The 24,526-nt window shown below is 41.2% G+C and overlaps 2 protein-coding genes across 6 annotated transcripts in view; both read left to right on the forward strand.

Moving 5' to 3' along the window:
- Positions 1–92: 92 nt before the first annotated feature.
- Positions 93–14,594, forward strand: pofut2 (protein O-fucosyltransferase 2). Of its 2 annotated transcripts, none has more exons than XM_042082492.1 (9): positions 93–297; positions 5,543–5,793; positions 9,727–9,871; positions 10,379–10,489; positions 10,662–10,728; positions 11,012–11,137; positions 11,323–11,503; positions 11,751–11,874; positions 14,321–14,594. In XM_042082492.1, the coding sequence occupies exons 1-9, from the start codon at positions 125–127 to the stop codon at positions 14,472–14,474; spliced, it is 1,332 nt and encodes a 443-aa protein (XP_041938426.1). In that variant the 5' UTR covers positions 93–124; the 3' UTR covers positions 14,475–14,594. The 2 variants fall into 2 exon arrangements, with proteins under 2 accessions (XP_041938426.1, XP_041938436.1); XM_042082502.1 differs by lacking the exon at positions 93–297 and adding an exon at positions 6,189–6,213 and having other exon boundaries at positions 5,646–5,793.
- A 6,889-nt stretch (positions 14,595–21,483) lies between these two features.
- Positions 21,484–24,526, forward strand: part of abca12 (ATP-binding cassette, sub-family A (ABC1), member 12) — a 66,681-nt gene continuing 63,638 nt past the window's right edge. For all 4 annotated transcript variants that reach the window (XM_042082406.1, XM_042082415.1, XM_042082423.1 and 1 more), the window contains exons 1-3: positions 21,484–21,677; positions 22,670–22,747; positions 23,078–23,171. In XM_042082406.1, the coding sequence (XP_041938340.1) occupies positions 22,682–22,747; positions 23,078–23,171 (160 nt within the window). In that variant the 5' untranslated portion in view covers positions 21,484–21,677; positions 22,670–22,681. The remainder of the gene's footprint in view (positions 21,678–22,669; positions 22,748–23,077; positions 23,172–24,526) is intronic.

Consider the following 24,526-nt stretch of genomic DNA (forward strand, 5'->3'; position numbering starts at 1 on the left):
TTTTTTTAAGCCTATTAATTGAATGGTGAAGCTTTCTAGTGGTTAAAGTTGCCATGCAACCAGTAACGCTTGTTCTGATTTGAACATGTGTTACTTTTCCCGGAAGTGCGTGGCTTAAAAAGAAATGGCGGACATCGGACGGTTTGCATTGTTATGGTTGTTCACAATCTATTGTAACGTTTTTTGGCTCGCCGTGTTGTCATTTTCAGTTGTGACAATTGCTGCATCCGAAACTGAGGATTTTGCTTTTCATGCAGGGAATTCTGTCAGCCAGTCAGCAATTGCAAAGGATCTGAGGTAGGCTACAGTTGCACTGTAGGCTACAGCTGTTCTCAACACGCTAAACAGATACGTTGTAGCCTGCCTACATACGCTACCCCAGTGGCCTATAGGCTTGTAAATAATATAATGCAATGACATACAACTTTTTAAAACAATATTCACACCAATGGATTAATTAGCCTATCCTCAAAACAATTAACCTACAAACCTCTCTCGATTCAGATCTTATAATTGCACAAATAGGCTAGCCTGTTCTGTCTACATTTCATACAGGATACACCGATGGTTATTCTAGCTGGTTTTGCAGGTTCCTCTTAGCAGGTTTTGGTCATGATCAAGTTACACCAGCATGACCAGCTTGATGGTCACACCCAGATGTAGATAGCGGATAGGAGCCTGGTGTACGTGGTGGCGTGCCACGTCTGGTCCACAGCTGGACTACCATCACTTTTAATTTAACTTGTGAATATTAAGAAAAGATACGAAATGTTATTAAAATTATGTTTACATTTTAATTAAACTGCCAGAACTGCTCCCAGAGGGCCGACAGTGGTCCGCCAGCCTCTTACTATCTCCAGCTTGCATACATGTAGACCAGGTGTAGGCAACCTGTGGCCCGAGGGCCACATGCGGCCCTTTAGTTCCTCTCTGGTGGCTCCTTGGCTTCCTCTAAAAATGGAAGTTATGAAATATTTCTAACAATTTCATATTTTTGTTAAGCTTCAAGCTGTCCCAACACATAGTGAAAGTATTATACTGTACAATACACCACATACAGATGACAATTATGCCATATGCCTGAGGCTAACAAAGATAGAGATGTCTAAACTGATTTCTTTTAAATGCTTCCGACATCTTTGCGGCCCCAGACAGATTTATTTTTACTTCTGGTTTACTTTTAAGAGAAAAGGTTGCCGACCCCTGATCTAGACCATCTTAGACCAACTCAAATCAGCTACCAACATAAGCTGTTTTTTTTTTAACTGTTGTAAGAAAAACAATCACAGAAGTACATGTGACATACTTCTGGGCACCAATCTTGTAGACTGAACCTTGATAAATCTGGAAGAGTCTTGTAAGAGAGTACTGAAGAGAAAAAAAACTATTGAGTATCTCAAACTATTGGCAGATATTCTGTTTCAAAAGTCCCTCCTACACTCTAAATGTTAATAGATAGATAGATAGATAGATAAATACACATACACATTTTTTAACAGCAGAAAAAGTAATTAAAGTATATAATATAAAAACACAACTAAGCAATAAGGACAGTAGAAGATAAAGAATATACTAAATATACTAAAATACAAATTATACTAACTAACACTTAATCTAAATCAATTCTATAAACAGTATCCACATAGTGGTGATTAATCAATCAGAGGCGCTTGCAATGACTGAGGCAGGGACTGAGCCTGTGATTCTCTGTGCATAGTAAGGTAAGGTAAGGTGCTCTGTGTGAATGAGTGTCATGGTGATAGTGCAATGGTGATAGTGGTCATGGTGATAGTATAAGCAGAGCCCGTCTACGGAGAGCCTGGCCACTCCGTATTAAGAACCATTGTACCGAATTTTGGTTGCAGTTCCACCAGATTTCCACTGGGGGCGATCGCCATGAGTGCAGAATGAATGGGAGTCAATGGAGCTAGATGGCTAAATTTGTCTCTTTCACCTGATTGTCGTTGACAAATCTCAGATTTGATTGTAGTGTATATAACTTCAACATGGGTTATAGGTCAAAAGTTGAATGAACGAGTACTTATGTCCTTTTGATTTCTTACAGTTTGGGTCGTTGTTGTTCATAACACGCTAGCATTGTGCTAATCATAATGAGTGACGTCATTGACACGTTTGAAAGGCTTTTTAGAACAATTAAGTGACTTTAAAAAATATAATACTCCACCAAGTGTATTTTCTTTGCCTCCCCTTTCGAATACAATATTCAAATTACTTGAAAAAAAATTATATCCCGAGAAAAGTGGATTTTGAGGGGTACCTCTCCATAGATTCCTCCATGCATTCTGCACTCGTGGACGAGCGCCCTCATGTGGAACCACAGAGGGAACTGCAACCAGTTCAGAAACCGGAAGTTTTCCGAGAGTGGCAGTTCTCCCCTTATTAGACATTCTCTGGTATAAGTATATATACTCTTTTGATCCCGTGAGTGAAATTTGGTCTTTGCATTTATCCCAATCCGTGAATTAGTGAAACACACTGCACACAGTGAACACACAGTGAGGTGAAGCACACAGTGCCTGCCTAGCACACAGTGAGCTGCCTGCAACAACAGCGGCGCTCGGGGAGCAGTGAGGGGTTAGGTGCCTTGCTCAAGGGCACTTCAGCCGTGCCTACTGGTCGGGGTTCGAACCGGCAACCCTCCGGTTACCAGTCCGAAGCGCTAACCAGTAGGCCACAGCTGCCCCTTAATTTGATAGTGCAAGTCCAACAGTGCAGAATTAAAGTCTATATATCTATATATTTAACTATTTTAAGAAAAGGTATAATTGTGGCCACAGTTCGGCTGTGGCATGGAGGGAGGGATTATGCATATGTGCTAATGTGCTAATATAGCACGCAAACCAGTGTTTCCCACAGATTGGATTCAATTTGTGGCGGTAGCTGACTTGGACAAGGGGGGGGTTGTATCGGTCTAATTGAGTGCCTGTCACTGCTGATGTGTGGATGCAATTCATAAAGTTTTCTACATAGTTAAAGTAAAGGTTCGTACTTCTCCTTGGGACAAGCACTTTTGAATTTTGGAAAACACTTTTCCATTTACATCGGGATTTTGCAAACATTCAGAGTCAATAAAATGAGCCCTTCAACAAAATTGACAAGCAGCTGTAAGTAGGCTAAGCATGCTAAATTCGACATCCAAACAGTATTTTAACGTTAGCTTTGAGATACTGTTTGATTGCATAACTTAACTTAGTTTAGTCTCTTCAATGTAGCCTACTATGTTGTGATAAGATCTTAGCAGAGGTAACTTCAATGCAGCAGTTTTGAACAAATTTGCGCAGCATGGTCACGATGCTAAGCGGACTTAATAGCAATTTAGCCAGACGTCTTCTATGCAATGCTTCTATGTGGCAACAACAATCCTTCAACAATCGTGAATATTTTGTTAAATGCACATGCAGAGGAGGGGCAGGGGGATATGAGAGAGAGCGGGACAAGGAAAGGCTGCGTGCGTAAAAAGCGCAGCTACACGCCCACTTTCTCCTGGTATGCAAACTGTAACAGGTCTAGTGCATGGCGTACCTGGGGTCTGAGCATACCTAAGACCAATCGCTCCATTGTCTTCATCACATGTGATGTAAGAGCAACAGGTCTGTAGTCATTAAGCTCACTAAGGTGTGGCTTTTTAGGGACAGGGGTGAGACATGATGTCTTCTACAGTGTTGGAACTTGTCCAAGGCATAGGCTCAAATTGAAGATGTGCTTCAGTGGCTCACCCAGTTCAGCAGCACAGGCCTTGAGTAGCCTTGGACACAGTCTGTCAGGCCCCGCTGCTTTATTGCTGCGCAATTTCTTTAGTTGGGCTCTCACTTGACCGGTTGTAATGGTGAGGGGTGTGAGGGGAGGGGGAGGGGTGCATCTGGGATCTGTGTGTCAGATGGCTGTTGACTGAGGTCGTTGTCACCTCATTGTTCGTGATAGCCATGTGGGGGAGGGGTGCAATATCCAGTAGAGCTGTAACGATATACGATTCGAAACCGAAATCGCGACATTCAGATCAACGATACTGTGTCGTGGTGTGAAAAGGCAGAATCGCAACACACCTTTCTAGTGCTTCACGCAGTGCTTTGCATCTTACGCGGCCGCAAAAGCAACCCACATCTCCCGCTTTACTTATCGGTAGCCTACGTTGTCCAAAAACAAACAAATAAATAAATAATAATTTCATACCTCTCCTTACTTCCTTGTAGACTATGTGTGCAACTTTACCAAACAGTATAGAAGTAAACCCCCTCTCCTTGCCTCCTCTCTCTCGCGCTCCCTCTCGAGCTCCTGCTCAATGAACACGCGCGACTTAAATAAAACATTCACAATCGTGAAAGCAAGGACGCATAGAAGACGACTAGCTAAATTACTATTAAATCCGCTTAGCATCATTAGCATGCTGCACATATTTGTTTAAAACTCTTGCATTGAAGTTGACTGATCATCAATCTGCATAAAGTGTGCTGTCATAAATATCAGTCATTCAGAAAAATATTTTTACATCAGGATATAAAATAATAGATATATTATATTGTAATCCTCTGGTGTTCTAAGGGAGGCTATTAAAATGTTATTTAATAAAATGTCTAGCCCCCCCCCCCCCCCCCCCCAAAAAAAAGAAAGAAAAATCGAGATTCGTATCGAACCGTGGGTCAAAAATCGTGATACAAACCGAATCGTGAGGTTGGTGTATCGTTACAGCCCTAATATCCAGTGATGGTGGGGGTACGATAACCTGTGATGATGGAGGTGAGTGTTGCACTGGTATTGAGGGGGTGTGGGGGTGGGGGATGGTGGACAGACCACCGCCATTGGAGCTGGAGCAGGGCAGTCAAACCTGTTGTAGAAGTCGTTCAACTGGTTCACCCTGTCCTGGTCCCCCTCCACAGAGCTGCTGTTCTTCTTCAGGCCAATGATAACCTTCATGCAGTCCCATGTCTCCTTCAAGTTGTTTTCCTGCAACTTCTGTTCCACCTTCCTTCTGTAGTCCTCCTTAGCCTCCTTCAGCTTGACTTTGAGTTCCCCTTGCACGCGCCTCAGCTCTGCCATGTCCCCCTCTCTGAACGCCATCTTTTTCCTGTTAAGAAGGGTCTTGACATTGCTGGTTATCCAAGGCTTGTTGTTGGGAAAGCAGCGTACAGTTCTGGTGGGAACAACAATGTCCATGCAGAAGTTCAGGTAGGTAATGAGTAGATAACACTTTGACTCGGATAGTTATCAGAGGCCTTCCCCCATACTTCTCCCATACTAATTCTCTTGTTTTCTCACACCTCAATTTCTTCCTGGCCCCAGATGAATGCCAGAGCAGGAACAATAAGAACACACTATTTGGTACACGATTGGGCATCATATGCTCATTTCATCGGGCAGAATGAAATCTTGCACTGTTTTTCCCCAGCAGGGTGGTCTATCAAGTTTATCTGGTTCTGGTAAATGGTTATAGCCTATGTTTTGAACTGTGTTGTTAGTCAATGACTGAGTAGAAAGTATAAGTCATACTTGCACTTTCATGACCTTCTTCTTTCATTACTTTTAGGTATTTGCTCTATGATGTGAATCCCCCAGAGGGTTTTAACCTGCGACGAGATGTATTCATCCGTATGGTGTCTTTGGTGAAAACGCTCAGGAAAGAAGGGGACTGGGTGTTGGTGTTGCCACCCTGGGGTCGTCTCTACCACTGGCAGAGTCCTGACATACATCAAATGCGCATTCCCTGGGGAGAGTTCTTTAGTGTGACCAGCCTCCAGGCCAATGTCCCAGTCATAGAATATGAAGAGTTCATCGCTGGTGAGATGCCTGATTAATCTCAGTTTGCACCAACTTGAGTTAGCATATAAAAACAGATGGTAATGAAATCCATGTTTACAGGATGGGCCAGGCTGAAATACAAATGGACAGTGAAACAAGTGTCAGATCTCAACTAAGCTATTTTATTGCCAAGATTTCAAACATATTAGGTTTTAACATAGGAAGTAACCCTGACTAGTAGATTTGTAATCCAAATATGGTGAACATTTGTGTGCACTGTATATTGCATTTATATTCCCCCCGAAATAGAAAGATTACACATCTCTGTATATGTCATTTTACACTGTAGTTACAGTACCTATAGTCGAGTTTCCATTACAGGAACTGGAACCTGGTTTTACAGGGCTGGGGCCCTTTGTTTGTGTTTCCTTTAGACAACAGCCCCGGAACTTCTACAGGGTAGGTATTTTAGTTTGGCCCTGAAGAACTCGAGATGTTAATGAGGTGTGAGTGGAAGATGACAAGCGCATTTTTTAAAACCCAGCAAGGCAGACATCAGTTACAGCTAAATTAAATACAGGTTAGGCTGTTAGCTTGTTGAGTTGAGTTAGCCAACACTGGATGCTAAAAATAGGCTTTTACTGGTTAGAATTTTGATGGCATTCATTTAACTTTAAGCTGAAGACAGGCAAGAGTCGATTGCATCACGTCGTTGCACGACATCACGTCACGTGACATTTCAAAATTCCAACCTGTTAGTAAGCTAGGGTTTGCTGTTGCATACAACTTCATTTCAATTTCAAAAGAAACGGCGACGAATTTGTGAATTTCCAGAGCGTGTTACTCCACAGTCGGCAATCGACTCCTACGGACTTTCCCCTAAAGATGCCAGCTGTTGCCAATATTGTTGCAAGCTAACCTGAAACAACACATGTTCAGCAACTTTGTGGTAGTCTACAAGTTCTCGCAAAACTATGTTAGGTTAGTTTGTTAACTGTCTCTGGCTCTAGAAACTAGAGATAATAATAATAATAATAATAATAACTTCAATTTATATAGCGCCTTTCAAGATACCCAAGGTCGCTTTACAAGAGTGGGAGTAGGGGGGCAGGGGCAGGGTAGGGGTTTAGGGAGGGTAGGCAAGAGAGAAGAGGTGTGTTTTGAGGTTCTTTTGGAACTGTGTCAGAGAAGTGGCGGAACGGATAGGAGGGGGCAGGGTGTTCCAAAGGGTAGGGGCAATTGCACAGAAAGCCCTGCCACCAAAGGTCTTGAGTCTGGTGCGGGGAGTGGAGAGTAAGTCCTTGCTGGTGGAGCGCAGGGACCGTGACTGGGTGTACGGGTTGAGGAGGTCAGTGATGTACTTGGGTGCCAGTGAGTGAAGTGATTTGTAGGTGAGGAGGAGGATTTTGTAGCTGATGCGTTGTTTGATTGGCAGCCAGTGGAGTTTCTTAAGGATGGGGGTGATGTGCTGCCAGGGCTTGGTGTGGGTTAACACCCTGGCAGCTGAGTTCTGGACATACTGCAATCTGTCTAGGGCTTTGTTGGGCAGCCCAGACAGGACACCATTGCAGTAGTGAAACTGAATGAGAGTGTGGAGTCCATAATGACGCCCATGTTCCGCACTTTGGGAGATGGGGAGGTGGGACAGCCGTCGATGACCAGGGTGAGGTCTCCAACCTTCCTGAGCAGTGGTGGGGCCACCACCATGAGCTCTGTCTTGTTGGTGTTGAGTTTCAGAAGGTTGTTGGTCATCCAGGTTTTGATATCATGCAGACAGTTGTTGAGTTGTATTGGTGGGAGTTGTGAGGAGGGCTTGGTGCTGACATACAGTTGGGTGTCATCTGCATAACAGTGGAAACTGAGTCCATGGTTGCGGATGATCTGACCGAGGGGGAGCAAGTAGATGGTAAAGAGGAGAGGGCCAAGGACAGATCCCTGGGGGACGCCATGGTTAACTGTTGCAGTGGTGGAGTAGGAGCCTTGCAGAGTGATGTATTGTTTACGGTTGGAGAGGTAAGACTGGAACCAAGAGAGAGCAGTGTCGGTAAGGCCGATGAGCTCAGAGAGACGGGAAAGGAGGATGGAGTGGGAAATGGTATCGAAGGCAGCAGAGAGGTCGAGGAGGATGAGGATGGAAACAAGGCCGTTGTCTGCAGCAATCAGGAGGTCGTTTGTTATTTTGATGAGGGCGGTTTCGGTGCTATGATGGGGTCTGAAGCCCGATTGGAGAGGTTCAAAGAGCTCATGGTGGGACATGTGATGTTGTAGCTGGGCAGCCACTGCTCTTTCCAAGATCTTGCTCAGGAACGGAAGGTTGGAGATCGGACGGTCGCCAACTTAAAGCTGGAGGGTACCACACCAGAGCCAAGTGAGGCGTTGATGATGTCAACCACCGGGGGGCAAATGGTGGGGAGACAGGCCTTCACAAGGGTCGTGGGTAGTGGATCCAGACTGCAGGATGAAGTCCCGGCTTTGGTCAAGAGGTCGAGGACTTGATCAGCATCCAACAGGGAGAAGGTGGAGAGGCGGCGCTGTGGTGGGCAGGCAGAAGGATGGTACATGTCCTGCCGAGGTAGTGTGGCCGGTGGGGAGGGTGTGGATGCCTGGAGCTGCCGGTGGATGATGGCCACTTTCTGGTGGAAAAAGTCCAGGAACCTGGAGCAGAGGTCAGCGGCATCAGAGGGTTGCGGAGTGTCGGGAGGGTCAAGAAGGCGGTTGATGGTGGAGAAAAGCATTTTCGGATGCTTTTGTTGGCTGTTTATAAGTGTGGAGTAATGGGGTGTTTTTGCCTGGGTGAGAGCCTCTTTGTAACACTTGATGTGGTCTCTGTAGGCTTCGAGGTGGACAGTGAGGCCGGATCTTTTGTGAAGCCTCTCTCAAGCCGGCGCCCCATGGACTTAAGCCTCCGCAGCTCTGGGGTAAACCAGGGAGCGGGGCGGGTGTAGGAGACCAGTTTGGTGGTGAGTGGAGCAACAGAGTCGAGGCTGAGGGCGAGGGCGCTGTTAAAGTGTTCCACCAAGCCGTCGGCAGTGCGGTTAGAGGGGTGGATAGCGAGGTTGGCAGCTAGGGTGTTAGCCAGCGTAGGTATACACACACGCTTTGTGTTCCTGTATGTGATAGACCTTTTTGTAGGCTGCTTAGGGAGGGACACTGGGACAGAGAACAGGATGGCTTGGTGGTCGGAGACAGCCGGGTCCGTGCAGCAGAGATGGGAGGGGCTTAGGCCAACACAGCACACCAGGTCCAGGGTGTGCCCCTTGGCATGTGTAGGGCCCTGTACATGTTGTTTAATGTCAAAGCAGTCCAACAGTGAGAGGAAATCCACAGCGAAGGAACAGCTGCTGGAGTCTACATGGATGTTAAAGTCACCCAGTATGAGATCAAGTGAGACAGTGACCGATCACAAACAAAGTTATTTTTCTCTTTATTTAGTTAGTTGGATAATACAATTTCAATGTTGGATTATTAGGAAGCAAGACATATGACTTGTAGAAAATGGGTTCGTAACTTACACTGCTGAATGTAGGGAAATTCTGCAGATGAATCCAAGCTAATGTTTTTTCTATGCATGCAGACGCCAAAGACTGAGCTGTATTTTGCATATGTCCCTTCCTTGCTGGCCATCTTTAATGGCGCGCGTACATGGTCGACACTGCACTATGTTGATGTAAATGAGGATTTCTAAGCCAATAGGTAGGCTATGCTTCGATTTGGTGGTGGTGGTAATTAAACATGAATGGGGCCACATTTATGAATGGGAAATGTTGATTTTGTTAACATACAACTGAAAACGTTACACAGGGGACCTTTGAAGTACACGTCATTCTGAAGTGTAAATCATAGTTGCGTAGTCAAGGACTAGGTAATTAATAAATATGACCTGTGATGGAAAATTGCCTACATGATGTGAGGCTACTTTTTCTGTCATAAATTCTTCACTGATTATGGAGATCCATTTTTCCCTTCTCTCAGAGTCAGGAGGGCCCTTCATTGATCAGGTGCTGGTCCTGCAGAACTATGCCGAGGGCTGGACAGATGGCAAATGGGACGAAAAGGTGGATGAGCGGCCCTGCATTGAACGCCTCATGTACTCAAAAGACAAGCAGGGCTACTACAGGTAACACCCAGCCACAAAAATCATTTAAGCAGAGTATCTTTTGCCAACTATTTTTTGTATGTGCTTATCTGTTCGGCAGCTGTGTCTGTCATTGCACATGTAAATTTGTGCATTAACTCCTGCATTAGTTGAGCAGTGCCTTAAACAAACTTTCATAGTGGCATTTCAATCATTTTCTGTCATAGTGCAGGGCTTAAAGTTCTCAGGCACTGTGCCAGAATTCAGACATGTGATAGGCTGAATTAAATATATAACGATTCAGAAGTTTTCAATGCCTTTCTCTGCTTTAAGCCCTGGACAAACACAAATGTTTAGGAGTGCATACAGGGTAGACAATGAGTCTCAAACAAATGTTTGTGTAATGCTGTTAGCCTTCTGTATTTATCTTTACAAAACCTGACATCAGTTACTTGAAATCAATACAATATGCAGTTGTATTTTTTCTTCATTGCCAAAGAGTAGCTGTCTCTCTGTCCTTTGAGATTTATTGTCTGGTTTCTGCCATAGGGGTTGGTTTTGGGGTTATGAGGAGACTCGAGGGATCAACGTCACCTGTTTGTCTGCACAAGGTCATGCCTCTGTCTTGGCCCCTTTTCTGCAAACAAATATTACAGCAACGTAAGTTTTCATCTGACGTTAAGATGTCATTATGGATTGGGTCTTATGGAGCTTGCAAGTTGACTATTGTATAAGTATATATACTCTTTTGATCCCGTGAGGGAAATTGGCCTCATCTGTTTTGCATGTGTAAGAAGTTAAAAGTTGGAATGATTCTCTCGTTTGACTGCAGGTCAGTAATGCTTGACAGAGCAGAAACTGTCCTCCATGATCACTATGCTGGGAAAGATTATTGGGATGTAAGTTACATTATTCTGATGAGCATTCTGATATTTGCATAACTACTGTATGTTTAGAAACATTGGATTAAACATTTTGGATGTTTGAGCAATTAACAACTTTAACAACTTCTCATCATCTCTACTCAGGAATTTCCTCCTCTAATATTGTTGTTTGATCTTTTAAGGCACCTTTGCCATTGCGATCTTCTCCAAATCTACCAATTTCTTTTAAATTCATAAAAATGGATTTGTGTTACTTTTTGTGTTACCCCAAGTGTTACTTTTCTACCCTCTCCTCTAGACAAGACGCAGTATGGTGTTTGCAAAACACCTTCGCATCATTGGAAATGATTTCAGAGCCAAGTACTTGAACTCTACAGATGAAAAAGACCATACTGTGTACAGTGAGGACTGGAGACTGATGAAGGTGGCAATTTTGTTATGATTGATTTCATGTTATCCCATCATTTTGTAGTGTTTGATGTGGAATTTGTGTGAATTTTGTGTGGGTTTTAATTGTTGTTTTTTAATAATTTGCATTAGGCATATGTACTCTGATTAATTTGTTCACTTAATTGTAAACATTGTAAACATCTCATACAATCTATGCAGGCCAAGTTGGGCAGTGCCAAGGGTGGCCCATATCTAGCTGTCCATCTCCGAAGGAAAGATTTCATATGGGGACACCGAGAAGATGTCCCCAGCCTCAAAGGAGCTGTGAAAAAAATCCGTAGTCTTATGAAGAAGCACGCACTAGAGAATCTCTTTGTTGCCACGGATGCGGATGAAGAAGGTATTGCATTCCATGTGTTTTAGTTCTCTTTTTGAATTCGGGCATTTACCCACATTAAGTGGAAATTAGAATAGGGAATTCAAAGTGCATAGTTTTACATGTGAATAGGGACTGTGTATATAGGCTGTACATATTTTTGCATGTGGATATAGATAAGTATCTAAGTTGGGATACAAAGGCACTTCTTTTCGTTGGATAAAAGTTCCTTTCCATTAAACAACGTATGTCCTTATTATGGTTTTGACAGAATTAGCCAAGTTGAAGCGTATGTTGCCAGAGATGGTGCGCTTTGAACCCACTTGGGAGGACCTGGAGTTCCTCAAAGATGGTGGTGTTGCCATCATTGACCAGTGGATCTGTGCCCATGCCAGGTGCAGTGTTTTAATTTTATTGTTATTATTGTATGTGTCTTACATTACTACTAGGATTCAGTATATTTACCACATACAGTACCCTCCAAAATCATTGGCACCTAATTGGTGACTAAAAACAGGCATAAAAAAATATTTATTGTAATCTCATAATGAGAACAATGAGTAAAAGTCCAACCTTGAAGGGAAGCAAATTTATTCTGAGAAAAATTGAAATCTGAAATAAATAAATAATATATATATATATATATATATATATATATATATATATATATATATATATATATATATAATTTTTTTTTTTTTTTTTTTTTTTTTTTTTTTTTTTTTTTTAACAAAAACATGTTGTCCACAATTATTGGCACCCCTAGAAAATCTACAAAATATAACAGAAGCATTTCCCTATTTATATTCAACTTCTTTAAGTTAATCAGAGTGGCGGTGAACTTTCAGAAGTAGTTCATGACTTTCTTTTTCACTAAGGTATGGAAATAAAGTGACACAGAGGCTAAATCCCCTAGTAATTTTTCAACATGGAAAAGACTAGAGAATACACTAAATTTAAATAAAAAAATTAAAGTAAAGTGTGTTGACATTTATTAGTCAGGGAATGGCTATAAAAACGAGGTGCTTTGTTGAAAATGCCCATATTTACAGTTAAAACAGTAATTGAAAAGATGGATGATGGTAAGGGAGGCAAAACATTCCATAAGAACCACTAATGGAGAGTTACAGAAAAAGGTATCATCTTGGGGTCGCCAAGTTCCCCCCCAAAATTACAAATGTAACGGCAGGAGTTACTGAATGGTACAGTGACTTTGTATGGAATTGTGGTCTATTGTCAGGCAAGAAACATTTTAGGTGGGTTTAGCATACATAGAAGAATGACTATACTGAAAAGATAACGCCTAATGAGAACTGGTGGATGGACTATGATATTGTGGGGCTGTTTTTATTCCTAAAGATCTTGGGAACCTTAATAACGTACATGGCATCACAAACCCCAAGGAAAAACATTTTCAATGGAAATCTGTCAATCTCTGCTAAAAGTGGGTCGTGATTGGATCATTCATGAGCCAAAATAAAGGTACAGGGGTGCGTTTCCCAAAACTGTAGTTGCTAACCTGTTAAGATCAGATGTTAAGATATTACAAGCAGGGGTGCCATAGTTGTGGGCGATGTAAATAAGATATTTATTTTTTATGAGATATTCCTTTTACTCAGAATAAATTTGCTTCCCTTCAAGGTTGGATTTTTCCTGATTGTTTTCAATAGCTGCTTTCAGACCTAGGTGTAAGTCTGCATGTTTTGCGGATGTCAGTTGGGCCATATATCTGAACAACATAACGGGCTATTTGGAATTCCGAACTTAGCCGGCTCTTACACTACTCCCCTCCTAGTATTTCCTACGGACATTATGTAAATGAGCTTGTGTCTGAACGAAGCGAGATTCTGTTCATGTGCGTGTTCAACCTGTTCAACCACACTGAGATTCGGTTCATGTGTGTCGGTGTCGTTCACACATATGATCACATAATGTCAGCATGTTAGCATCATATCTGAATCACTCGAAGGGTCGGACCTCCATTTGACAAAGCTCCGCATATTCTGCAAAGGACGTGTCTGAAAGCAGCTATTGTGAGATTACAGCAAATCTCCAAAAGATACATTTTTTATACCTGTTTTTAGTAATCTTAACCAAAGGTGCCAATAATTCTGGATGGCACTGTATGGTATGCGTTGGTTATAAGTTGTATACTAGTTTGTCATACGAAGTCTCTGTCCATCTCTGATTTAAACTATTCGTTTTGGGCATGAGGGAGGGTGAGTCATCAGCCTATTATCTGAAGACATGAACCAGTCAAACAAAGTATAAATAATGCTTATACATGATTGCCATCTGCCTTATGGAGCGGGTGAGGTAAGGTAGAGGTGACATTCATACAAAGTAGCAGAGGCCACACAAATCTGTGCATGACACTACACGGCTGATATTACTCAAATATGAGTAGCACATTATACACATTGGCCAATGTCCTTTTCATTGATTAAGCCTAGTCCAAGACTAAACCTTTTTGAATAGCAATGTTTAAGTTTCTTTTAGTGATAGGACTAGACTTAATCCATGTACAAGAAACTGGCCCATGGTGTATAATGTGGTACTCGTGTTTTTCATTAGCGTTCAGCCATTTGAGTTTATTTGAGTGCTTTAGTGAAGATCACTAGTAAATGAGTTTGCCATTCAACGGACTGGTTGTACATTTCCACTGGAGAGACTTGTAGAGACTTCTTTCATACCAAAACATCAGGCCAAGGTTCACAGGTGCATTCTGAACATTCCCTGACCTCCTACACACTGTTGACGCTGCCCATCCCTGAATTTTCAATACTGTTATTTCCTAACAAGCTTGTTTCATTTATCATGCAATTCTCTGTTGTTCTTCAGGTATTTTATTGGTACCTCAGTCTCAACCTTCTCATTCAGAATTCACGAGGAGAGAGAAATTTTGGGCTTTGACCCTAAAACTACATACAATCGCTTTTGTGGTGACAGTGAACCAGAATGTGAACAGCCCACACACTGGAAAATAGTATACTGACTGTATTTTATGATCGTGGACAAAGAGTGCCAAACAGTGTTCAATTTCTTTACTTTTGTAAATACATTGCAGTATTAAAGTGTTGTTGTGTCTTATAATGAAATAAAACTTTTGTAATTATACACGTCTATTTGCACTTGACCATTTGGCACCAGATGACCTTGAAGTGGAAAAAACAGCTGCTTTACTTTTTTATCAGGTAAAGTATAAAGCACATATTTATCTAAAGGCCACCTTTACCATACTTAAAGTTACTTTTATTAAGTAAACTTAAGTGCAGTTGAAGTACAATTCCCAAGTTTACTTTATGTAGCAAGTTTATTAGTATAGATGTGCTTGTGGTATACGTATACTTGTAAATGCACTATTGTATTACATGATTGACATCTGCCTTCTGGAGCGGGAGAGGTAAGGTGACACTCAAACAAAGTAGCAGAGGCCACACAGATCTGTGCATGACACTTCATGGCATCAGTGAATCACTTGATCAGTATGTGTGCAAGGTAGGGGTGTAAAGGCACATGTGTCCGTACCGAACTGATTAGGTACAAGACGTCAGGTTCAATACATATATCAACACAATACATAGGGGAAAATTAACTTTTCCACAATATTCTAATATTTTGAGACCCACCTGTATATAATATCTAATAAAAATACAAATTAGGTCAAAGTGAAACTGATAATGGATATTATCTCTGCAGCCTGCATCACAAATTTCTTTACTTTGTTAACAATTCATCCTATTTTCCTTTGCTATTTGCAGGAAATCTGTGTTAAATTTAATTCATAATGGTCTTAAAACAGTCTCAAAACGTCTTGGTGAAAGTGGGTTGATCTGAGACTGCTATCAATCAACTACAACTCTATGATGATAATATACTGGATCTCACAATACACTGTGTGCAAGGCCTACACGTGATTAGTCAATATTTCTTGATTTACCATTCAGGGGTTTCCCAAAAGCATAGTTGCTAACTACTTGTTGGTTGCAATGCTATTTCCCATTGCCAACCAACTAAGTTGCTAGGTTAGCAACTGGGTGGTTGACGTTTTAAAATTCAGATATTAGGCATGGAAATCACTTAGTCCTGTTGTACTGACCCTTCCATTTCCAAAAATATGTATGGTCTTTTAGATTTTGTGTTGAAATTCATATTTATTCACTAATTAGTTGTGGTAGTGACTAAAATTGTCATATGGTGTGACATGACAGTTATTGTTTGTAAAATTATAATGGGGTATTTTGTTTTTAATGTGAGCAATGTATTATAATCTTCTATCATTACTTCATCAAGATCTAGCATTTCCTTGTGAAATTTATTACATTTTACAGTATATTTCTTCAGCAATACACAGAGTAAGGCATATGTCCTCAATCTTTCAATAAACGTCATATTCATTTTAACATACCTTGATGTAAAAGAAAGAAAATGCTTGTGACTTTTGCTGACCCTAATAGTTGCACATCTTAAATAATAAATTTTAAATCATGTTAAATATGTAAAAATATATATTACACTTAATTATGAGTTAAACATATGTATGAAAAAACATTATTTATGCAGGAAAATACAGTTTATATCATACAGTGTGACGTATGTCATATGGTGTGACGAGAAAACCCGGTCACACTATATGGGTCACACCATATGAGGTTTCATGTACTTAGCATGACATTAAGCAATGTGCTTTTATGCTAACATCCTAAAAACATGCTAACTGCAATATGACAATATAGTTTTAAAGGTAATATTGACTGAAAAGTAATTTTATTTGGGCATTTTTGCGTAAAATGCATCACACCAAAAGACAATGCAAAAGGGAACTGAAGCAGGAGTGCCGGATATACTTGATTTTTTTGAAAACATGAAGAGAGAAAACTCACCTTGTAACTTTCAGTGTCCTTCTGAGGTGTTGTTCTTCCTCCTGAAAGGAGGACCCCTACTCCCCAAAGGTCTCCAAACAATTGCCCGTTTAAAAAAAGTAATATGGCGTCTCACCATATGATATCCATTTCTGGGACAAAGTGTTTTAGTTAAGAGTGGCTTCACAATATTATGCCTGAACTTTTAGTCAAGCAGACTCTCAAGTAGGCATCTGGGTTATCAATATATGATTGAATAAACAGAAAATGAATTCATTTTCTTGTTTTTATTCAAAATCAAAATTTGTGAAATGTGACTGGGACAGGTCACGCCATATGAGCTTTTTCTGGTTTGGCTGAAAATTGTGAAAAAATGGAAGATTCATCCCATGAATGCTCTGTATGTTCATATAAAACAGCATTTTCTGAACAATATCACCATAGTTTTTGAAATATTTTTTTTTTCTAATTTACCTATCTTTGACACATTGGACCAAAAAAAGGCCATGTCATGTCAACCACCCAACTATGCTTTTGGGAAACGCACCCCAGATCAGAAATGGTTAGTTGTCCATTCCTGAACATCATCACACATCTAATGATATTCTAATGGTTTCACACTGATGCATTCAGAGTGACCTAAAGGTTGTGCAGTTGTTTTGGTTTGAATATATACTAGGATGCAGTTGTTTTGGTTTGGATATTGTTTACTAGATCGAAGATATAGCCACACAAAGGCATAATCAGAAAGCAGACCAAAAAAGCAAATGTTGCACACCCAAGTGTTTGAATATTTGGATTCAGAGTGGCCTAGAGAGAGAGAGAGAGAGAGAGAAAGAGAGTAATAATAATAATAAAATGTAGGCCTATTTATATAGGCCTAGCACTTTTCAAACACAGAGCACATAGAGCTTTACATACAGGGGTGTAGTGGGCGTTGGACGCGGGGGAACGCCGTCCCCCCACTTCTTGGAGCATTGTTTTGAGCATTTTAATAAGCATTTATTAATATAACAAGTTGTTACCAGTGGTAACTACACATCACGCAAACGTCTCCAATTAGGCCTCTTTGTCCTAAAATTCGTTACAAGAATGACTGTCATGCTGTAGCACTCCATCATGCGTAAAGACCTTAAAAACTACACAGCTCGTTGTTCCGCGTTACCCGAAAGTAGCTAGAAAGTGGCTATAAAACCATAGATTATGCAACTGCCTGTATCCGAATCTAGCAAGCATCTTCATGCCCCTTCAGTTGTGTTTTGCAGAAAGCAGGTAATCCAGTGATCAAAATGACACGATAAGCATGTGCGATGGACGAGGGATTTTTTATCGAGGGAGCACCAATATAAGTGATAAGGCTATTTAACCATAATGACCCAACTTGGGTGAACCTGAACAAGTTTAGGAAAATTTACGATTGGTGCAGCTACTTTCATCCAAACAAAAACGTTTCAAATGACTGGCACTTGCCTGCCCAGTGTTTCTGTTATTTTTTGTTTTGTTTTATTGACTGCACCTCTGCATTTTAATCATTCGCAATGACATTCAATTCATATGACGCCCCATCAGTCCCCACACAACGTGTTGAATATGCGTGTCAAACAGTGAATCCTGCTTGTGCTATTGTTATTGCCATCGTTAACGTGTGGCAATGAATGAAGCCATGCCGCGGCATGTTATGCGTCAAGGAGATTAGACTACTCTATATTATAGTTTGTCTGTTTATTGTATGATACAACAAAATGAAAACAGACCATATTCATAGACTTTGGTGGAAAAGTGTAATTTGGGTGAAGACATTAGGGTACATTTTGAAGCTAATCCATTTATTTTTTTAATTCGGTTTCATGTTCACGAAAGCTGGTAACAATTTGGCCTTGGCCTTAGGCTACGCACCGATGTATGTGGAGATGCGAATGTGACAGTTTTTGCAATGACGTCATTAAAATAGCGTCCCCCCACTTTAAAAATCCCTACACCACTGGTTGGCAAGGCAGCTCGCATGTCAGCAACAGCTAGGCGGCCACGGCAGATCTTTCGCAGAGTAGCTAGCCTAGGTCCATCTGTCCCGAGAGATCCCGCGACCAGACAGTGAAGTGCACTGTTCACGGATGGATGGAAGGATGTCAGAGGCCCAGTTAGTCTGCAGTTGGCATGGCAGCTCGCAGGTCAGCAACAGCTCGGCGGCCACGGCAGATCTTTCGCAGAGTAGTCTAGGTCCAGCTGTCCCGAGAGATCCCCTCGACCAGACAGTGAAGTGCTGCACCGCTCACGGATAGATGGAAGGATGTCCGATGCCCAGCTAGGGCAAAAGCTAGCCATAGAAAGCTCCCAATGGACAAATGTCAACGACATCAGCTGACTTAGAAGCAGTAAAAAGGACTAAGAATAACACGGAAACTATCAAAAATAGCGTAAATAAATAGGGAAAACATTTAACTAGACAAACCAATACAAAACATAAACATGACATTACATAAAATTACGAACATTACATAAAAACAAACAAAAACATGATGCCAGACGGAGCGGTGTGTGTCGCCAGCGTCCCTATAACCTAGCAACCTGAAGGTCGAGGTAAGATCAAATAAACACACATTTGGTTCCCAAATTTTTCCATGACAAGGCCCCCCAAATACCACTAGATTCTGGCCAAGGACCCCCTTGATGTGTTATTAAACCTATCGACAATACTACCACAAATGTAAAAATACATTAAGCTACGAAATGTTTTTGCACATACAGAACTCCTTTTGCACAGCTGCAAAACTTTATTACACATGTGAACATCTTTACACAAGCTCTCAATATTAAAGACCCTATTTTGACTCCATATAGAAACAATCTCCCCATTGTCACCATTGCCCATTTTTAAGTCATTGAAATTTACATTTACATTTAGCAGACGCTTTTATCCAAAGCAACTTACAATATAACATTAAAGCTACATAGCAACAATAATACCTTACGTTTAAGTTAAGATAAAATATGAAATACCACATTTCTGTTGTGCATCTCATAATGCCATAGGCCTAATGCACATGAATGAAGCCTAACATATGGGCCTGGGGTGATGTGTAGTGTATGTAGGCCTAATACCTCAATAGGCCTATCTAATACCTCACATGAACCAAAATGGAATGAAAAGCCCTTTAAGAACCATGAGGCCTACACAAAGAACCATCCACTGAAGTGAAGAACCATCCACTGGAATAAATGGTAGAAAATGGTTCTTTAAAGGTGCGATTTATAGGATTGTTACCGAACGTTCTGTAGGCCAAAATCAAAACACTGTGAACGTTCTCAACAAAGATTCTAGAGCGTAGCGCTCTAGAATCTTTGGTTCTCAACACTACCAGACGCGAGCCTCTTCTGGGTTGCCAGATGTAATGAAGACTTAGCTAACGTTCGTTGACCTGCAGCTGCTTTAACGTTTCTTCAACCATGACCTAGCTACACATTGCGGAAACAGTGAAAACAAAACCTCTCTACCCAACGTAACATATTTAGCTGAAGTTAGCGATGCAGATGAAGTTTAGCCTAGGCTACCTGTTGTGGAGAAATATGGCCAGCTCTGCGTCAGACTTGATATTCTTCGTTTGACTCAGCTTGCCTGGCTTTGAGATGGAGTCAACTTCGACCGATGTAAAGCCACAATCCACAGATACATTCTTTAACATTATATTTAACGGTCACTTTACCATCTATGGTGTAGAACCCAAAGTATTTCAAGACACCACATTTTAGATGAGTTGGGGACGTAATTATCTGTCTGCTGGCCGTTCTGTGCGTTACCTTTGATTGTCGAAACAGGGTGGCTGCATGGGCTCATTGTGGCTACTGGCTATTATATTGGCTTGATTTGGTCATGAGCCCTGGATCATATAGCACTGAATGAGATGGTAAACAATAAAATAAAACTAATCATAGACAGTGACAGCCTTACTCCATGCATGGAGAGCTGACATGACTTCGGATTAAATGCATCTTTTAAAAATGAGCGTATGCTGAAGTCAAATCGCAAAACCCAGAGCCAATTAAAGGTATCCATCTACAACGCTCAGGCGAAACCCATGTAACACTTGCTGATCGAGATGCATTCTCGCCTGTTCCTTATATAATGCGTTATCAATAGTGATTATAATAATAAAGGGAATGTAGCCTACCTCTCCCAGGTGCAATCATTATCACCTAGCCTACTCCTGAACAATGCTGAACTCAAATCTCGAAACTCGCCTGTCAACACCGGGAAATGCGCTACACAGCACTAAAAACCGAATAGTTTATTTATAGTTCGACTACGGATATTTCACGTCATGTTCGAATAAAAGTGACAGCCCTACTCCCTGCATAGAGAGCTGACATGACTTCGGATTAAATGCATCTTTTAAAAATGAGCGTATGCTGAAATCAAATCGCAAAACCCAGAGCCAATTAAAGGTATCTATCTACAACGCTCAGGCGAAACCCATGTAACACTTGGGATGTGCTCGCACGTACCGTACAGGCTCGACGTACCGTCCCCAGTTGGTGGGGCAGAGTATCACAGTTAATCCGTAGTGCGCAGGCGCTAACCTTAACAATTTAACGCGCATTCAGGACAGCAGAAATTGGAGTATGCTTCACGTCCACGGCAAAAATGACGCACGTCTTGGACACGCGCAAATGTGACGCAGGACCATGCCAGAGCCTTTAATGCGATTCCGCCCCGTAACTCATTTTTTTTCATGGGTTTAAGAGTAGGCTAATGTTGTCAAATAAGCCATTACTTCAATTCATCGTGTTTCCTTACTCTCTGACAACATATGGTGATCATTTCTGGAATGGTTACAGTTTATTTTCCATTATTTCCTACATACTGGACCTTTAAAGAGTGATGGTTCTTTTGGGAACCATCCAGCCCTCTGAAGAACCATTTAAGAACCCTTTTTTTCCTCAGTGTAGCCTACATAAAACATTATGACTATGATATGTAAATATTTCAAAACACCGTCTCTGTTCTGTGTTAGGTTAGGCTACTATTTCCATCATGCAATTCTTTCGAGGAAAAAAGGGAGTTGGTCTATTTAGCTATCTCCGCCCATTACCACAGGTATGAAAGAAGGTGCACAATACTGGTGACATGGATTGGATGTTGCTAGTTGTGCTGTGAGCGTCTGTGGAATCGGAAACCCATACACTAGCCCACAAGAGGATTCAGCGTTTAACATTTTCTATCAAGTTACTTTTCTTTAAGCAAGTGAATCCCATGGAGAGTAGCTTTTGCTAGGATTCACCTAGCAAAATGTCCCTAGTATTTTGCTTTCGATAACCTCAACTAAGACTTTCAAGGCAAGGTAAAGCAATGTTTTCAAATTCGTTCATATTTTAAAGTCTTATAATGTTTTAAGCTGAGCGTAGGTTGCCTAACTATTTGTCTATTTTCTTTTCACTTTAATTAGGCTAATTTGTGTACACTGCAATATTTTAATAGGTTACCCAAAGCTTCTCTGGTAGGGCTAAAACGAACGCTGTTGTGATCAAACCTGCTTTACAATGCGTAGGCTATTCTCATACTGAACTGCAATGATTTTAGAAAGTTTGTTCTCCTGCGTCTCCGCATCGCAGGTGTTTCCGGTTGGACTGTTTAAAGATGGGTACATTGGTAGTGGAAATTAAATTCTGAATTTACTGTCAGCATTCGAAGTGGCTCGAGACTGTTGTGACAATATACGACTTATGCAACAGTCATAGAGCGGGGCAAGAGAACATGATGCGCAAGTGGCATTGCCCAGAAGTAGGCCTACAGAATTGAAATCTGAATGCTGGCATAAAGTGTAGTAGGCCTACAGTTGTTATTGACAACGTTAGTTGTTAAGACTGTGTATTTTAATGAATGATCAAATGATAACCAGACCAGTCAGATAAGTCAGACCAGTAAGACCAACACCTACCTGTCTATGCCTACGTTACTTTGTGCCTCGAACCTCTATTGTTTAACTTTGTCTCACTGTAGCATACATTTAGATGAGGGATTTAGGGAGTCTAAAATGTGGGAGATGTGTTCACGTTTACATTATAGCTAATCTAGCCTGGATGTAATAAGGATTACTCTTTCAAAATCATTAAATAATAGTAAATTATAATAGCTTTGACTTAAGACGAAAGGCACAGCTGAAAAAAGTTGGATTTGATCAGAGTTTATCTGTCAAATGTTAGATCACTGTCCATAAACACATCCAAGTTCTTGACCTAAGGACTTAATGCAATAATTGTGGGGTTATACAATTCTTAATGTATACATTTTTTTCGTTTTGGATTATTTTTCTTGTTCTCTGATTTATTGCAGACCCCATAACTGATGGCATTTTTCCATCAGTTGCGACTTTTGTTGTGGAAAAATGGCCTGAGTGTCATTAGGCAACCTGTAAGTAAAAGAAATGCATACATCTTAGCTGTCAACACAATGGGGAAATGAAACTAGTCACCTTGAATAATTTGAAGTGTCTTGTGAAAAGGGGCCATTGGGCCCATCTTCATTCCAGTCAGCATTAATGTCAAGAATTTTCAATGGGAATATTGTTTAGATATATATAGATATATAGAACTTGAAGCAGTCAGATGGATGGTTGAATATAGGCATTTTGCCTACAGCTTATTACTTAATAAATTAAACATTTTATATTAAAGTGACAAAAAGTATCATTAATTAGTTTTGACCATTATGTAAATAACGTCTCTCTGTTTTGTTACTCAGGGATGGTCTTTGGCTCTACTTATTTGGCCACTGGTCATCTTCATCATTCTGGCCATCACCCGCTCCCAGTTTCCCCCGAAGATCAAAGACACATGTGAGTAGAGGAAGTCAAAAGCTGCAGAAACACAAAAAGCTAACCAAATGAATCATGAGATAAGATCATTATACAAATATTTACTGACAATTCAGATTCCAAATAAAAATAGCTATATTTGTATGTATATTCATATTATTTTGCATTCAGGTCATGACAAATGGGGGCAGCCGTGGCCCACTAGTTAGCCCTCCGGACCTGTAACCGGAGGGTTGCCGGTTCGAGCCCCGACAACCAGTGGGAACGGTTGAAGTGCCCTTGAGCAAGGCACCTAACCCCTCACTGCTCCCTGAGCGCCACTGTTGTAGCAGGCAGCCAGAGATGGGTAGTAACGAATTACATGTAATCTGGATTACGTAATCAAGTAACTATAATCAGCCCAGATTACAATAAAAAAAAAAGTGTAATCAGATTACAGTTACATTGTTGGGGATTACCTGATTACATTTTATCATACAAACAATGCAACTTTTTTATGATAGCCTAGATATCTTTTAATTTGACAAGCTTCGGGCTTGCCGGTTCGATCCCTGACCAGTAGAAAAAATGTGGGCAGGGGAAGTGGTTGAGCACTGCTCTCCCATGCCCACATCCACGGCTGAAGTGCCCTTGAGTAAGGCACCTAACCCCTCACTGATCCCCGAGCGCCGCTGTAGCAGACAGCTCACTGCTCCGGGTTGGTGTGTGCTTCACCTTACTGTGTGCTCATTGTGTGCTTCATCTCATTGTGTGTTCACTGTGTGCTATGTGTGCTTCACTAATTCACGGATTGGGAGACCAAATTTCCCTCATGGGATCAAAACCTACTAACTTATTTACTATTGGGGCAGGTCTCTCGACACACTGCCTGATCTTTTCCTCCTAATCTTAATGTAGCCCCTTGTTTTAGTGTTACCGTTTACTTTGAGAAAGTCACCAGGTCCCCCTGGTTAAAAAAAAATCCAGCGAAAGCTAAATTCATTGTCCAGGTGTGCTGAGTGTGTGTGCTTTACTTCACTGTGTGCTGAGTGTGTTTCACTAATTAACGGATTGGGATAAATGCAGAGACCAAATTTCCCTCACGTGATTAAAAGATCAAATTAAATCAAATCAAATCAAATCAAATCAAATGTTTATTTGTCAAGTACATTATACAGGTAGCCAATAAATGCAGTGAAATGCTTGTTCCACTGACTCCAAGACTGTGCAAAGGATATATGTATAGAAAAGGAGGAAGAATAAGGAAAGAAAGTCCAAAGTGCAAAGTGTTTAGGCTGCTGTACTGTATGCTGGTGCTCCTGCTACAATCCTCATTTAAAATCCTGATAGCCTGGGGGTAAAAACGTTTCCGCATTCTCTCCGTGTTGGACTTCAGG

Source organism: Alosa sapidissima, chromosome 2 (assembly GCF_018492685.1).
Source record: "Alosa sapidissima isolate fAloSap1 chromosome 2, fAloSap1.pri, whole genome shotgun sequence".
Lineage (NCBI taxonomy): Eukaryota > Metazoa > Chordata > Actinopteri > Clupeiformes > Clupeidae > Alosa > Alosa sapidissima.

Bases quoted from the DNA above. Each gene is read 5' to 3' on its own strand.
- pofut2 (XM_042082492.1), top strand. From the start codon at position 125: ATGGCGGACATCGGACGGTTTGCATTGTTATGGTTGTTCACAATCTAT. The intron at 10,729-11,011 runs GTAAGTTACATT...CCTCTCCTCTAG, and splicing joins CTGGGAAAGATTATTGGGAT to ACAAGACGCAGTATGGTGTT. The intron at 11,138-11,322 runs GTGGCAATTTTG...CAATCTATGCAG, and splicing joins AGGACTGGAGACTGATGAAG to GCCAAGTTGGGCAGTGCCAA.